Source organism: Pelodiscus sinensis, chromosome 19 (genome assembly GCF_052426305.1).
Source record: "Pelodiscus sinensis isolate ZL-2025 chromosome 19, ASM5242630v1, whole genome shotgun sequence".
Taxonomy (NCBI): domain Eukaryota; kingdom Metazoa; phylum Chordata; order Testudines; family Trionychidae; genus Pelodiscus; species Pelodiscus sinensis.
The window spans coordinates 11,865,799-11,881,824 of record NC_143070.1 but is presented as its reverse complement, the minus strand read 5'-3'; the positions used below and the strand labels follow the sequence as shown (position 1 = coordinate 11,881,824).

The 16,026-nt window shown below is 55.5% G+C and overlaps 1 protein-coding gene across 2 annotated transcripts; it reads right to left on the bottom strand.

The window, feature by feature from the left end:
* Positions 1-3,374: 3,374 nt before the first annotated feature.
* Positions 3,375-13,660, bottom strand: LOC149522172 (zinc finger protein RFP-like). Of its 2 annotated transcripts, XM_089770543.1 has the most exons (7): positions 13,206-13,660; positions 11,570-11,665; positions 9,847-10,077; positions 9,520-9,542; positions 8,648-8,763; positions 5,553-5,591; positions 3,375-4,544 (listed from the first exon to the last, which is right to left on the bottom strand). In XM_089770543.1, exons 1-7 carry the CDS (start codon positions 13,620-13,622, stop codon positions 4,030-4,032), a joined length of 1,437 nt encoding a protein of 478 aa, XP_089626669.1. In that variant the 5' UTR covers positions 13,623-13,660; the 3' UTR covers positions 3,375-4,029. The 2 variants fall into 2 exon arrangements, with proteins under 2 accessions (XP_089626669.1, XP_089626670.1); XM_089770544.1 differs by lacking the exon at positions 11,570-11,665.
* Positions 13,661-16,026: the final 2,366 nt, after the last annotated feature.

The following is a 16,026-nucleotide window of genomic DNA, read 5'->3' as shown; positions in this document are numbered from 1 at the left end:
GGTGAAACGCTGGAGCGGGAGGCCTGGGGAGGGGGGGGGAATCTCTGTCCTGAGAGGATTTTAAGGCCAGACCTGACAAAGGCCTGGCTGGGGTGAGTGAGTTGGGCTGGGCCCTGCTCTGAGCAGGAACAGGACGAGCTGACTCCTCAGGGCCCTTCCAGCCCAGTGATTCTAGGACTCTGCACAGGGGCAGAGAGGGGGGTCCCAGGAGAGGTTCCCAGTCGCACCAGGCCTAGAGGCTAGAAGAGGGATGTGGGGGGTGCATTGGGCACTGGAACTAGGACGTGGTTTCTTCTGGGTGTGTGTGTTGCTTTTGCTCACACTCAGCTGAACGGCAACATTTCCATCATCATCATCGTCATCATCAGACTAGTGAACACAACAGCCCCGACCTGCTCCCCGGGGGGATGCTCAAAGGAAGCACCAGAAACCACGTCGGCTGGTCCAGCTGCCCCTGAAACACAGGCCAGGGGTTTAAGATTTTCTACCCGTTAACTCTGCATCCTGTGTCATCAGTGCACACACAGCCCAGCACTGCCTGTGCCCCCCGTCCAAACCCCACCCCACATCTCCCGCAGCCTAGAAACTTCCCCACCCAGACACCCCCATGAGACCAGCTAGTCTCCTATTATCAGTCACCAAACCCCCATGTACCTGAAAAACTGCCAGTCTGTGCTAATATCTGCCCTATATCCCAGACTGCCAGTCTGTGCCCCACACACAGAGCCCCCCCATGCCAGCCCCTCCCCCACATCCCTGACTACCTGCCTGCCTCTGCCCCACATCCCTGACTATCTGCCAGTCTGTGCCCTAGGGAGCCCATCGTTCCAGCACCTATCCCATTTCCGTGACTTCCAGTCTCTGCCCCACACATTGAGCCCCCTTTTCACCTCCTAACCCACATCCCTGACTAACTGTCAGTCTGTGCCCCACAGACAGAGCCCCACCCTCCCCCCTCCACCAGACCTGGTGGTACAGGGTATACGGGGCTATCACGTTACTGGATTTTGAGGGGAGCAACCAGATCACAGTCGCACCCATAGGTGGGGGTGTTGGCCCCAAAAATGGTATAAAAGGGGGCCATGTGGGGTGTTGAATAGAAGCTTACTGTCTTGGGAGAAATATTCTTGTGTTTTTATCACTCATTTCTTTTCTTCCAACATGTCAGAGGCAAAATGATTCCGTGCCTTGAGGGGAGTCATTAAGTAACAGGGGCAACAGAGAAAGATGCTCCCCCTACTACTGGATTTGCAGAAGTTTGTAACTTACTTTATAAAACAGAAATCCACTATATATTTTAGAGAGTTTGCATGTCTGTCTGTCCGTTCATCTGTTTGTGTGTGAGTCTGTTTGTTCAAGAACTCATCCTAAATGGTAAGACCCAGACCCACTAAAATATGGCATGTGCCTTCCTCTGATTCAAGATCAGAGTTTGGTTGTGCCAGGACAATGGGACATATCTGGAATGTGTCAGTTTCTCATCAAATGCAAAGGGATGGGTGTGATACCCCAGAATGAATATGGGGGGAGGAAGGGGAAGTAAATGTCCCTGATCTGGTTCAGAAAAGGGCAACCAAAATGATTCGTGGTTTGGAAGAGGCCCCATATAAAGAGAAAGCAAAAAGACTGGGACTTTCAACCTGGAAAAGAGGAGAGTAACGGGGGATATGATAGAGGTCTATAAAATCATGACAGGTGTGGAAAAAATGAATAAGGAGAAGTTGTTTACTAGTTCCCATAACCTAAGAACTATTAGTCACCAAATTAAATTAATATGTAGCAGGTTTAAGAAAAACAAAAGGAAGTTTTTCTTGACACAGTGCACAGTCAACCTGTGGAACTCCTTGCCAGAGGATATTGTGAAGACCAGGAATTTAAGGGTATGTCTTTACTGCAACTTTATTTTGAAATAACTTAGTCCAATTCTACACAGCAGGTAGTTATTTCAAAATTGTTTCAAAATACTGTCAAGCTGGAGGACTTCTTACTCTGACTCCTGTAACTTTCATTGTATGAGGAATAAGGGAAGTTGTAGGGCGAAATCTCTGTTTCAAAATGAGATATGCAGTTCATGTACCTCACTTATTTTGAGTTAAGCCCTGCCGTGAAGATGCACCCTAACACGGTTCAAGAAAGAGCTGGATAAATTCATGGAGGTTAGGTCCTTCAGTACTTATTAGCCAGGATGGGTAGGGATGGGTAGGGACTCTGTTTGCCAGGGGTGGGAATGGGCAACAGGGGAGGGATCCTTTAATGATTCCTTGTTCTGTTCACTCCTTCTGGGGCACCTGGCATTGGCCACTGTCAGCAGACAGGACACTGGGCTGCATGGACCTTTGGTCAGACTCTATATGGCCACTCTTATGTTCTTATGTCATTAAAGAGCCCCCACCCTGCAGCACCCCAAGTATGTCTGCATTGACACATACTTAGCAGCTCAGGTGTCCCGGGTACCTGAATCCAGTCATGAGTTCACAGAGAATCTGAGTCCTGCTTTTGTTCAATAGAATAATCTGAAAGGCAAACACCCCTCCCCTACAAAAAAATACCCAACAGAGCCGTGTTTCTTCAACTTTTTAACACTGAGGAACATCAAACTATGTTTTTGGTTTTGAGGAACACTGAGGAACCTTTAAGGGTGGCCATTTTGAATTCTGTTGTTCTCCGTGGCACACCTCCAACTGCCTCGCGGCACCACAGAACACGGTTTAAGAAACACGGCGATAGAGACAACAAAGCCCCACCGCTTTGTGACAACAATCCATTTCACAGACGGGGAGAACACACCAGAGAGCAACCGGACAGGAACAGATGGAAACATTTTATTAAAGCGAATGATTCCCACACAGTTTCTGACACACAAGTTACACAGGGGCTGGGCACGGAGGGGTCCCTGGCCTCTGTTTATCGGAGGCTGGGAATGGGAGACAGGAGAGGGATCACTTTATGATTCCTTCTTCTGTTCACTACCTCTGGGGCACCTGGTATTGGCCACTGCGGGCAGACAGGACACTGGGCAAAATGAGTCTTTGGTCTGTCCCAGCCACTCTGATGTTCTTATGTTCTCTTGTGAGCACCTCTCACTAGCTACTCACAGACAGCTCCCTGCCTGGCTTGTCCCATTCCCAGACACTTACATCTCCCCCGTAACTCAGGCTTAGGGGGCTCACAGTGTCATGCCAGGGATTTTCTGAGCAGCTACAATTTCAGCCAGTGATGTTCAGCGTTGCAATACCCCATCCCCAGTCTACAGCATGTTCCTTGTCTCTAGGTCTACAGTGGAGAGGAAAGTTCCCAGCAGGCAGCAGTTTCAGGAGCTGGGGGCCAGCTGTTTTCCTGATCCCAGCTGACCCCCAGAGTTCCCAAGGCAGGTGGGGGTCTAGTGAGGGGCAGAGCTGTCAGGCTGGTCATTGATCTGAACTCTCTTGTGCTTTGTCTGGTGAATTCACAGAGCAGTGCGCGGCGGGATTTGTGCAAAGAGAGATCAGCTTGGCGTGGAGCTCTGGGAGACGGGGGGGTCTCAGCACGGGGAACTTTTTTGAAGGGTCAGCTCATGGTACAGGGGGTTTCACAACTCAGGCTGGGCCTAGAGAGCCTCCCCCCAAGAATGTGCCCAGGGACCCCAAGATTGGGGCAGGGGAAGGGCCTCTAATTTGGTCCCATCGTTTGTCCTGATTTTATCCCTTCCTCTCTGGCTGTGCCAATGGACCCAGATCTCTGCAAATCGCCTCCTGCTGCTGCAGAGCCTCCAGCTTCTCCCCAGCCCTGATTGGTTAATTCTGTGTCCTGTCACCCCCACCTCCGCCTGTCCCTAGCCCGGCTGTTAGTTCTGCCCCTGCCCAGCCCCCACCACTACCCTTCAGGATTTGGCTGCTTCCTGTGGGTGCAGAAGGTTCCTTCTACTTTGCTCCTCTGGATCTGCGAGGGAGAAGATTCTGGGGTCAGAGATATGAGGAGCCAGGGGCTGGGTACAGGGGAGTCCTCCAGGGTCACAGAGATTGGGGGGGGGTGAGGTTAGCGGAGCTGATGTCAGGGAGACAGTCGGAGCTCGGTGTCTGTGTCCCCCACCCAGAGCCAGGGTCGGATTCTCTCCCCAGGGAGGGAGCCCGGCGGGAAAGTGAAGATCGGGGCCTCGGTTCCAGCATCGATAAATGTCACCTGGCCCCAGTCACAGTCCAGGCAAACCCGGATTCTGCTGGGGGGGCACAGGTGCAGGGCGGTGTGAGGGTCAGTGAGAGCCTGGAACTGGTCCCCCCACCGCCCCACAGCCCAGATCCCGTCCTTAGGACTCAGGCTGATCCATCCCTTCCTGCTCACTGACTCTCTGGCCACCCCCACAGCCCAGAATGGCCCATTCCCCACCTCCACCTCCCAGTAATGTCTCCCTAAGGTGAAGCTCTCACAGCCCAGCACACAGGGCACAGAGACAAATTTCTCCGGGGTGTCGGGCAGTGGCTGCCATGTGTGTCCCCATCTCACACGTTTCCCATCCTCCGACAGGACGAGGTTGGGATGCGCCGTGTCTGGATCCAGAGTCACATTGGCTGGGGGGGAGAATCAGAGCGTGAGGGGCAGAGCTCGGCCCTGGGGGGGTCGATGGCGTCAGGGACAGAATCTGCCCCAGCTGGGCAGTGACTCAGGGACTCTCCTTCCTCCAGGGGCGCCCGGCTCTGAGTGGGGAGCAGCCCTGAGGTCTCAGCTAAGCCCAAGGGGCAGCTCACTCCCCAGGCAGGGAGGGGCCGTGACAGAGTCCACGCACCGTGCGCAGGAACAGGGGTGTCTCTGTACCAGTGATGGTTGGCAGGAGGCTGAGTCAGGGGCTGACAGAAGGAAGAGGGGCCCCAGGGAGCTGAGGGGGTCCCAGCGGGGTCTGGGCGGATGGAGAGAGAAGCTGAGCTCACGCGGGGGGAGAGGAAAAGGGGAACAGGACCAGAGCTCTGCTCTCAGCAGCTCCCCAGCTGCCTGCAAAGGGCCCAGGGCTGCCCCTGTCTGTGCCCCGTGCCCTGGTGCTCTGGGGCCTGATCCATCCCTTCCCCCGGCAGAGCAGGGACCCTCCCATGGACTCCTGGGTCCTCTGCAGGGGGCAGGAGAAAGAGCAACGTCCCCGAGTGCCCCAGAGTCCATGCTGGGCACAGCCCGTCAGTCACTGCGGGGGAAGGGACCAAGGGGAGCCCAAGGCCAAGTGGAATTTCGGGTGTGTGAGGGGCTCCAGGTGGGGAGGGCTGAGGTGAGGGTTTTGGATACCAGAGGGGGTACAAGCTGAGGCAGGGAGTTGGGGTGCAGCAATGGCGAAAGGCTGTGGGTTAGCCTTGGAGATGACAGGCTCTGGGTACGGTGTTGGGCTCTGGGCTGGGGCTGTGGGCTTGGGGGCGGGGGCTCAGGAGGAGGAGTTATGGGGCAGGAGATGGCCCCTGGGCTGGGGGAGGGGCTGTTTGTGAAGTCGTTTCCATGGCTGGCTCCTGGCCCATGGTGCTAAGTGGCCTGCCCGGTGCCTGCCTGTCCCGGGGCACCGCACTGTGCCAGGTCCCGCATGAGGTTTTCAGGGCGTTTACCTGTTGTTAGGGGCTCCTCCAGTGCATCCGGCAGAGTGTCTGGGGAGGAGAGAGGGAGATTCAGGTTTGCACAGGGAGCACAGAGCCGGGTTGTCATGTGACAGACACGCTCAGGCCTCGTTCACTTCCAGCCTTTTGTCGTTCCCTAGGCCCAGGTCCTGCAGAGCCGCTGGCATCAAAGCCGCTTTCAGCCCTTTGGTCCCCTGATGCTTGTGGGAGGTGAGGGGTTGTGTGTGAACTGGCTCTCGCCGGGAGCTGCGGGGCTGTTTGCTCAGCGTCTCCACACAGAGCAGCACAACGGGGCCTCCAGAGGCAACAATCAGAATAAGGAGAAAATCACCTTATCCCAGGGGAAACTGAGGCAGGGGAGGTGGGCTCCATGGGCCACATTCACCCAGTGCCGGCAGAGCAGGGCAGGGAGGCTACTTGTGACCCGGTGATCAGTGGCTTCAACAGCTGGGGCTGGGCTTGGCTCTGGCTCACACGGAGTCTCATGGTTACAATGGCCCCGGGTGTCTGGTCCAGGGAGCAGCGAGCCAGAGGCCCAGTGTTACATGGCCCACATCCCTCTGTCCCTCCCCCCGCCTCTTTCCCCCTCCCTCCCATCCCTGCCCCTCCCCAGCCCTCTCAGGGACTTGCCTCTCTCCCTCTCCCCACCTCTTCCCTCTGCCCTCTCCATCCCTGCTCCCCCCCAGCCCTCTCAGGGACACTCCTTGGGCCTGCAACTGCTGGGAGGCACAAGGGGCCCCTGTGCTGGAGGGACCCCTCACCATGGGGGAGGGGCTTTCTCCTTCCCTGCAGCCCCTTGGCCCAGACCGGACCAGAGCTCAGGGAGGGGCTGGACCCGGCTCTACCAAACGGCCATTTATTGAGGGGCCTGCGGCTGGGGGGCTGCACCGCCCTGGGGCACCCGCCCTGCAGCCCTCTGGCTGGGAGAGATGCAGGGGCCCAAGCGAAGGGATTTTGCTGAATGTGGCCTGAAGGTTGTGACCATTCGTGAGTCGGGAGTTGATGGGAGACGCCCTCAGGCCGGGCCCGGCGCCTTCTCCTCTCCCTCGGCTTGGCTAGTGGGAAGTGCTGAGAACTGGGACCAGGGTCGTTGCTCTGTCCATGTTTGGAGACTGAACGTGGGTATTTACACCAGGGCTGGGCAAAATACGGGCCAGTGCCACCAAGCCACGGAATCCAGCCCGTGGACCCCCCTGCTGGGAGCCTCAGGCACATGCAGCTGCCGTGGTTTAAAGCTTGGTTCCTGTGGCTCTGGGCTCTGCAGGGAGGGGGAGGCTTCATGTGATCTTCCCACCCCCAGCCCAATCCTCAGCTCCGATTGGCTGGAAACAACCGGCCAATAGAAACTGAGAGTTTGACCTGGGGATAGGGGCAGCACAAGCCTCTTCCCCCTCCCAGAGCTGAGAGCCACATGGAGGGAGCAGTCTGCAGTTTAATGTGATATGGGGCTGCAGCAGGCAGGGAGCCCAGCCTGCCTTGGGGGATGCTGCAGGGCTGCTGGCTGGGAGCTACTTAGGTAAGTGCCTCCCAGCCAGAGCCTGCCTCTGGCACCCCAACCCCTCCTGCGTCCCAACTCAATTCCCTAGGTCACCCTCCAAGCTCTCTGTACCCCCTTCCCCAGGTGACAGTTCCCTCCCAGACTCCGTACCCCGCTCCGACATCCCTTCCCCAGGCCAGAACATTCTCCTGCACCGACATCCCCTCCCTGATCTTGCACCCCAATCCTCTGACCAAGGTCACCACCCCAAACTCCCTTTCAGACCCCACTCCATCTCCTGCACTACAGTCCCTTACTCTGTGCACCCTTCTGCACGCAGCCTCCACCCTAAATCCTGCACCCCCGCCGCAGCAAAGTGCAGCCCTTGGCCACCTTCCAAAATCTTGGAGTGGTCCCCACCAAAAATTATTGTCCCCCCCCTCCACCACCACCTCTGACTGATGCTGATTGGCTCCGCTTGGGCCTGATGAGCCCTGTGCTTGCTATAAGGGAAATGTTTCCCACAATGACCTTCCTCTTAAAGTGCCGCATTCCTGAGTTGTTCTGCAGGACACAGATGTGTTGCCCACGCAAGGGCTGTGTCTAGACTACATGGCTCCATCGATGGAGCCATGTAGATTAGGGTTGTAGGCAAAGGCAAATGAAGCCGTGATTTAAATGATCGCGGCTTCATTTACATTTACATGGCTGCCGCGCTGAGCCGACAAACAGCTGATCAGCTGTTTGTCCGCTCAGCGCTAGTCTGGACGCCCCCTGCCGACATCAAAGCCCTTTGTCGGCAGCCCCATTATTCCTCGTGGGATGAGGTTTACCGGGGCTGCCAACAAAGAGCTTTGATGTCGGCAGGGGAGCGTCCAGACTAGCGTGCTGAGCCGACAAACAGCTGATCAGCTGTTTGTCAGCTCAGCGCGGCAGCCATGTAAATTTAAAGGAAGCGGTGATCATTTAAATCACAGCTTCATTTGCCTTTGCCAAAAAAACAAATCTACATGGCTCCGTCGACGGAGCCTGTAGTTTAGACATACCCAAGGTGTTTACAGACAGACACCAAATGTGACCTGCCCAGGCCAGGGAGCGATGTCCAGAACCCCCTGCGGAGAAGTGACCCGTGCACATCAGCCTGTGCTGAGCAGTAATGAATCAGAAAAGAGTAACTCAAACATTGCTTGGACAGCCCAAGCCCTAACCATTAGAATTTCCTGTGTGTGCAGTGTGTGAATTATACAAGCCCCTGACTGTTCCTAACACAAAAGTGATTGGAACAGGATTAATCCGGGTATAATGTGCCTGTGCGTTACAGGTCAGATACCATAAGAGATGGTCCTAGCATCACAGGACAGATTATTCATGCCCCTCTATGCCCCAGGAGAAGGGAACTGGGCATGTTTCTTTCTCTCTCTCTTGTTTCCCACTCTCACAGTCACTGTAATAGCAAAGGCTGCTTCTGAACAAATAAGGGTTTGAATTAATCAACCTGAGTGTCTTGAAACCCAAGTCTGTGCCATTCACCCCCCAATTACATAGAAGCATCCTCTAATTATGAACCAATTGACCAGCACCATTCTCCTTCCCTAGTCCCCCAAGGTACCTTTGAACTCTCTCAGCGTCTCCGACAGCGCAATAACTTTCTGGGAGAAACCATGGACTCGCTTTACCAGTTCAGGGGCCATCTCATCTGGCTCCTGGGCCTGCCCCGTCTCACACCTGGAGAGAAACAACGTCCCATGGTGACACTGCCGTGGTTCCCAGCCTTTGGACCCCTTTTCCCTCTATGAAAATTTCACGAACTCCCCTTCCCTGGGGCAGAAAAAAAGAAAAGGAAGAGAAAGCGAAAGAAGTATCAGGCCTAGTCCTTACTTTTAAACTTTCCACAGGCCCCCTGCAGGACCATCGGGACCACCAGGGGTCTGTGGCCCACAGGTTGGGAACCGCTGTGATCCAGCTGTGAGTGACTCAGTCCTTAAGCTCTGGTTTGGGGGTATTTGAATCTCCGCGGCCAACTCACCCCTGGGCCTCCAGGCGCTGAGGGATTGGAGGTTCCCAGAGGAAGGGCTGGAGGAATTTGCCCACTAGGAGCTAGATTGAGACAGAAGCTCCCCCCTCCTCCACTCATTCCACACAGGTCTCCAAACAGCCCTCGGGCGGGAAAGACCCTGAATCCCTGCTGCCCTGGGCTGAATGGTGCCCAGGGCCCAGCAGGGACAGGCCCATGTCCCACCCCTCAGTCCTGGGGCAGCCCATCCCCAGGGAGGTGACATGGTAGAATATACCACAGGCCAGTCTGCGCCTTTCCCTGGGTAACTGCAGAGTCGCCTCTAAAAGGGCGAGGGCCTCAGGGTTAAATGAGTCAGATTTGAATCCCAAATGTGACCTTCCTGCTGTGGAGCCCTGGGGAGAGGCAGCGAAAAATTCACTGCCCAGTGTTTCCCCAGCGCTGTGAGGTGTGTGAGAACCACCGACCTGCTCAAGGTGCTTCTGACGTCCTGGGGAGAGGGAGAGAGAGAGAGAGAGTTTCAGTCCCACCTGACACACACTGTGAATTCCAAGGGAGGGATTTTGTGAGTGAGGGGAAACTAGACGTTTCCTGGCCCCAGGGCCATGGATCCCTGAGCGAATGGGGCTTTGCCATCTCTAGCCTCTCTGTGCCTGTGGGTCTGCACAAAACAACAATTCCCATGCCAGGAGGGCGCACACGGAGCTGGCCTGTGACCTCTGACTCCTGTGCCCACCTGTTAGGGGCTGTCCTGTCTCTGTGGTGGGATCCGGGGAATTTCCCCTCAGTCTCACCTGCAGGAATTCACTTGCCGGCTTCTGACACTTCCCCTCCAGCTCCCGGATCCGCTCGCTGAGACGGGAAATCTGCTCCGAGAGTTTGGTGACAGTGTCGGTCCCTGCCTTCACGATCATCTCGTGCAGCTTCTCCAGCTGGGCCAGCAGAAGTCGCTCGTGTTCCTGCAGGAACTGCCGCAGGCGCTGAAACTCGGCCACAATCCTCTGCTGCTCGACTCGTGTCCTTTTCTGGAAGAAAAAGAACCAAAGGAAGAACATCAGCACCACTGATACAGGGACATGGATGGAGCCTGGGGCCATTCACAGAGCACTGAGTGTGCAGGGGAGAATCTCTTTGCAAATTCTAAGTCACTGGACAGTGAACAGTCTCCTGTGATTACTAGAGAGAGAATTTTCTCACGTCTTCCTGTTTGGCCCCAGAATCTCATAAAGGACGTTTTTGTGTCCGACGTGCTCTGGATCATGAGTGGCTCATGGCCTCCATGACACCGAGCCAAAGCAGCAGGGAGCAGGACTCAGCACTAGCCCTTGGTGATATTTTCTGCGTTACATTTTTTTTCCTGGGAAGATGCAGATTTGTCACCAAAGACACATTTCATGAATTACTGGCGATGTCACCGGTTGTTGTGCTGCAGAAAGAAATACATGGCAAATCCAAATATTGGCTTAATTTTTCTAGATTTGTAAAGTCTGACTTGTTTTTGAAACTATTCTTGTGTTTTATAACAGTATTTTTCAGGAAAGGGTCAAGTTGAAACAAAACATTTTTATTTTTTCCCCCAAAATTTCATTTGACTCAGCAAAAAATCAAATATGTGATTGGCTAATCATTTGTAAAATAATTTTTCGTTCCACCTATTTTTGTAATGTCCTGCCAGTGAAAAAGATCAGGCGTTCAGTGCTGGCCTTACCATGAGGCAAACTGAGGCGGTCACCTCAGGTGCCAGACTATGTGTGTTTGTGGGGGGCACCGCTAGGATCGAGAGTGTAGAAAATTGTGTCTGCTGCTGGTGCATATGTAGACAGCAGAGCAGTCCCATGGGAGGAGTAGAACAGGAAGAAGGCAGAACTGAGAACTTTCAAAGTTTCGGCCCAAGTGAGGAGGCATGGGGGCATGGTTTGAGCTGCCCGCCTCAGGTGCCAAAATGTTGTGGGCCGGCCCTGCAGGCATTTGCTCTGCTCTATTCACAGCCATGTTCACAGAGACAGGTGGGAAGCTCATGATACCACCTACATGCTTTGTTAGCCTATAAAGTGCTACCAGACTACATGTTGTGTTTTAAGTTTACCCTGTTACAGACTAACTTGGCTACCCCGGAAGCTTCTGTTTACAGAGTATGTGGCAGTGGTTTCTACCCTGTGGTTTTTGTGCCCCGGGGGCAATGGACCATAGCAGCAAAAGACTTAGACTGAAAAACAACTGGACAGAGTTCAGCTGTTCACACAGAGTCGATTTTCAAAGGGGTCAAAGAATCTCCCGTTGACATTTCCAAAGGGGTCCACAAATGCACAGAGGGTTGAAGCGGCTGGTTTAGGGCCCAACCCTAAGGAGGGATTCTGCTAAAACAATGAATTGTGATTTCTGGGTTCTCATTCCCTGGCTGATCACGAGAAACCATAATCCAGTCCCTAGATTGTCCTGGCCCCTCCTTAGTGTCTGATTCAGGATTAGCTGCCCCTGGCTCGTTACAATGGCAGGGTAATAACGCCGGGCACCTACCAGGTACTCCTGGCTGGTCTCCTCCCTGCTCACTTTCAGTCCCTGCAGCTTTTCTCTCTCGGCTCTCAGAGTCTGCAGATGGGCCTGGAGCCTTTCCTGGAGACGCAGAAACATTTCATGTGACTAAGCAAAACATCAAATGTGAGATTTGCTAATAATTTAAAAAGATAATTTTTGGTGCAACCCATTTCTTTAATGTCCTGCCAGCGAAGATTTTTAGGTTTTTAATTTTGTTTCTGTTGTTGTTAGTTTCAGGATAAGACTGGGGGGAGCTGGTCCAGCACAACCACACACTATACTCACGACTGCAGGGCTCGGCAGGTGTATGGGATCGGAGACACAGAGTCACAGTAACAGACACTGGGAGTGTTTTCAGAGTGTTTGAAATTGTCTGCCCTTGTTACAGTAGGGAGCTGGGGTCACATACTCAGAGGCTGCATGCGCGGGGGTGGGGGGAGATCGCAGGGGAGGTTGCTGGAGGAGAGGAGGGACACCATGAGCATCAGGGACCTCCAGAAAGACAGGGTTGCATGGGGGGAGGAGGAGGGACTCAGCCAGGCAGGTACAGAGTAGAAATCCGGCCTGGCAGCCACTGGTGATGACCTAGCTCTGGCGATTGCAGGTGTTTGCAAACACCCCTCAGTGCCCCTCCTCTGTTCCCACCGCTGGTTCTTTCTTTACCCACCTGCTGCTGGTTGTGTGCATAAGGCTGTGGCTGGGGCTAGGAGCTCTCTCTGGCTGGCTTGTCCAATGGATGCCCAGCCCCACGGGGCCCCAATTGCTCCCTGGGACCCGGGGAGGCCGGTGCTATAGACACCAATGCATTCTACTCACTACCAGTTATTGCCATTGCCATGAACGTCAGCATGGACACGTGGTGGGCACAAGGTTCCCCCACTGAGTCTAGAGAGATAAATCCCAAAGAGAAATCTGCACAACTGGGCTCAGGAGAGGTGGGGGGGGGGGGGGAGGAGGCTGGGCACAGGCTGGCTAGCCCTTTCAAGGAAGGAGCTCTTAGCAGGGTCCCTGTAAGCCGGGCCCTTGGGCAGCCAGCCAGGAGAGATTCCAGTGCTGCCCAGTTGATTAGCAGAGCGCCCAGTCACCCACAGCTGGCAGCAGGTGTTTATGTGGGTGGTGCACAGCCACACATGCCTTGGTGCACACAACAAAATTTATTCCACACACAGAAATGTACAATTTTAGAAGGAACATTAGTTGTCAGACCTGCTAGTAACATAGTCAATTCTCCTCCCCAGGAAGGGACAATGAAGGGCAGAGTGAGGGGTTGTGGGATACAACCTGGCCTGGGGTAGGTCAAACAGAGGCCCATGGAAAGCCAGACAGAGGAGACCCTGGATCTTGTTCAGGATGATAAGAGCAAACTCCAGTCTCAAAGTCCTGAGAGTCCTGGCTGGGAGAGCAGGGCTGTTACTAGCCAAAAAAAAAATACCACTGTGGGTCTTTTTTGGGAAACTGAGGCAGGGCTGCCCCATGCCACAAGGGGCCCTCAGACTGTCCCTGCTTCCTGCAGTCCCACACCCTTGATCCTATCAGCTAAATTCCCAGGGCGGGTGCTGCTCTCCTGTACTCCCCAAAAGTCCCACGAGGGCAGGAATCGCAATTGGCATTTCCCTACCTGGAATTCTTCAGCAGCTTCCTCGGCAGGAATCACGGTGTGATCCTGGTGCCTCTTGGATTTGTCGCACACCACACAGATGGGGATTTCATCCTCTCTGCAGAAGAGTTTGAGAGGCTCCTGGTGTTTCTCACACAGTCTCTCTGGGGCTGGTTCCCTCTCTGCCTGCAACCTGAGTGCTCTGGCTGCCTCCACAATACTCCTCAGCTGCCTGTTCGGCCTGAGGTTCCCCTGGGGAAAGGTCCGTCTGCACTGGGGGCAGGAGACGCCTGCGGTGAGCCCCCCACAGCACTGGGCGATGCAGGCTCGGCAGAAGCTGTGATCACAGTCGAGAGACACTGGATCGTTGAAATAATCCAGGCAAATGGAACAGGTCACTTCATCCTGGAGCATCTTTACTGGATTCACAGCAGCCATGGCTTCTGGTACAGGGGAGACCAGAGAGTTTAGTTTCACTTCCTTCTGCTCAGAAATGGGTGGGTTGAGCTTTCTATCATTAGGTGTTGCCTTCCTGGGTGTGTTCTTATGTTCTTTCTTTTTTCAGATTGTACAGGGTCTTTGAATGAAGCGTGATGAGTCCAGACTGTTCATAACTCCTCCGAAACATCTGCCAGGCCCCAAACTTGGGACTAGGCACTCAGGGTGCGTCTATAGGGCACGCTCATTTTGGAAGAAGCTATTCTGGAAGATATACAGGCAGTCCCCGGGTTACGTACAAGATAGGGGCTGTAGGTTTGTTCTTAAGTTGAATTTGTATGTAAGTCGGAACTGGCTTCCAGATTCAGCCGCTGCTGAAACTGACCAGCGCTGACTACAGGAAGCCCGAGGCAGAGTTGCTCTGCCCTGGGCTGCCTGGAATCAGCCGCTGATCAGTTTCAACAGCAGCTGAATCTGGACGCCTAGGACAGAGCAGCTGGGGCGCTGCCGGGTAGGTCCCCGCAGGAGCGGCGCTGCGGGGACCAACCGGGCAGCACCCCAGCTGCTCTGCCCCAGGTGTCCCCAAGTCAGCCGCTGCTGAAACTGATCAGCAGCTGATTCCAGGGAGCCCGGGGCAGAGCAACTCTGCCTCGGGCTTCCTGTAGTCAGCCGCTGATCAGTTTAAGCAGCGGCTGACTTGGGGACACCTGGGGAAGAGCAGCTGGGGTGCTGCGGGGTTGGTTCAGTAGTGCCGAGGAGCGGCGCTGCAGGACCAACCCAGCAGCCCCAGCTGCTCTACCCCAGGAGAGAAAAGCCTGGTCTGCTGGGGGGCACACTAGCTGTGCCCCCCCAGCAGACCAGGGAAACCCGGACGGCGGGACCGCGGAGATGCGCCGTGGTCCCGCTCGCATCCTCCCCAGCTTTGCTCCGTGTCTCCCTGGTCTGCTGGGCGGGGGGTCTCCAGGAAGACGAGGAGCAAAGCCGCGGAGGGGCTTGGGCAGCCCAGGCGCTTCTGGGCTGTCCCACTGCCGGCTTCCGCCGAGGCTTTGCAAAGCCGCAGAGGGGCTCGGGCAGCTGGGCAGCCCAGGCGCATTTGGGCTGTCCCACTGCCGGCTTCCCCCGAGGTTTTGCAAAGCCGCGGAAGGGCTGGGCTGCCCCGCTGCCCCAGCCCCTCCGCGGCTTTGCAAAGCCTCGGGGGAGCCGGCAGCGGGACAGCCCAGGCGCGCCTGGGCTGCCCCGCTGCCCGAGCCCCTCCGCGGCTTTGCTCCGCGTCTTCCTGGTCTGCAGACAAGGGAGACGCGGAGCAGCTTTTCTCGCCCCGGAGTACACGGGGCGAGAAAAGCCCCGTTCATAACTGCATAAGTCGGATCCGCGTAAGTCGGGGTCTGCCTGTATCCCGAAATAAGAGCATCTACACTGTAGTAAGTTGAAGGTCGGCAACATGGAGTCAATAGGCCTGAATAAAGACCTGTAACATGAAATCAGCAACAGGCCTGGAATCTAGTGAGCAAGACTGTGGTTCAGTAACGCAGGAGCCAAGAAAGAGGCCTATTGAGAAAAGGAAGTTACCTTGGTATAGGAAGAGGGGAGAGATAGCTCAACAGTTTGAGCATTGGCCTGCTAAACCCCATGTTGTGAGTTCAATGCTTGTGGAGGCCACTTAGGATTTTGGGCCTAAAATTTGTTAAGGATGGTGCTTGGTCCTGCTGTGAAGACAGGGGACTGGATTTGAGGTCTGTTCTAGGAGACAGGCAATCTCCGTTTATTTAACAGTTCTTCAAGATGTGTCTCCATGGATGCTCTACTGTAGGTGTCAGACACCCAAGTGGGTGGCATCCCAGGGGCGGGGCTTCTCCTCTCATGCCAAAGGGCCCCTGATGGAACCAGGCAGAAAAGTGGTGCCTCCTTTTTGGTGCCTCCTGTTCTGCCCTGGCAGGCGCTGCCCCTTCTCCCGCTGGCCTGTGCCTGGCCTCCCTCCGTCTCCCAGCACCACAGAAAGCCCCTTGGCATGAGCCCGTCCCCTCTCACAGGCAGCTGCCTCCGTCTCCTCTGCCCCGGGAGGCCGGCTCCTCCCAAGCACTGCTCGCCAGAGGGGGCAGCAGTGAGCGGGGGAAGGATCAAGTCCTGCTGAGGCTCACAGCTCCGGCTCAAGCCCCAGTGCAAACCCCGCAGCTGGGCCCTGTCGCTCGCCTCCTCCACGCTCAGAGGGGAGTGGAAGCCCTGTTGCCTCAGGCCCAGAGACGAGGCCTCATCTCCCACATCCCTGGGGCAGGATGGGCAGGCTGGGCTCTGGGCCCACGTCCCCCTCAGCCCACAGGGGAAGGGGGAAGCTGAGAGAGGGCAGGGAAGCAGGGGGCCAGAGCCTCCTCCCCGCAGGCTGGCCCAGTGCAGTCTCTGCCTGCTG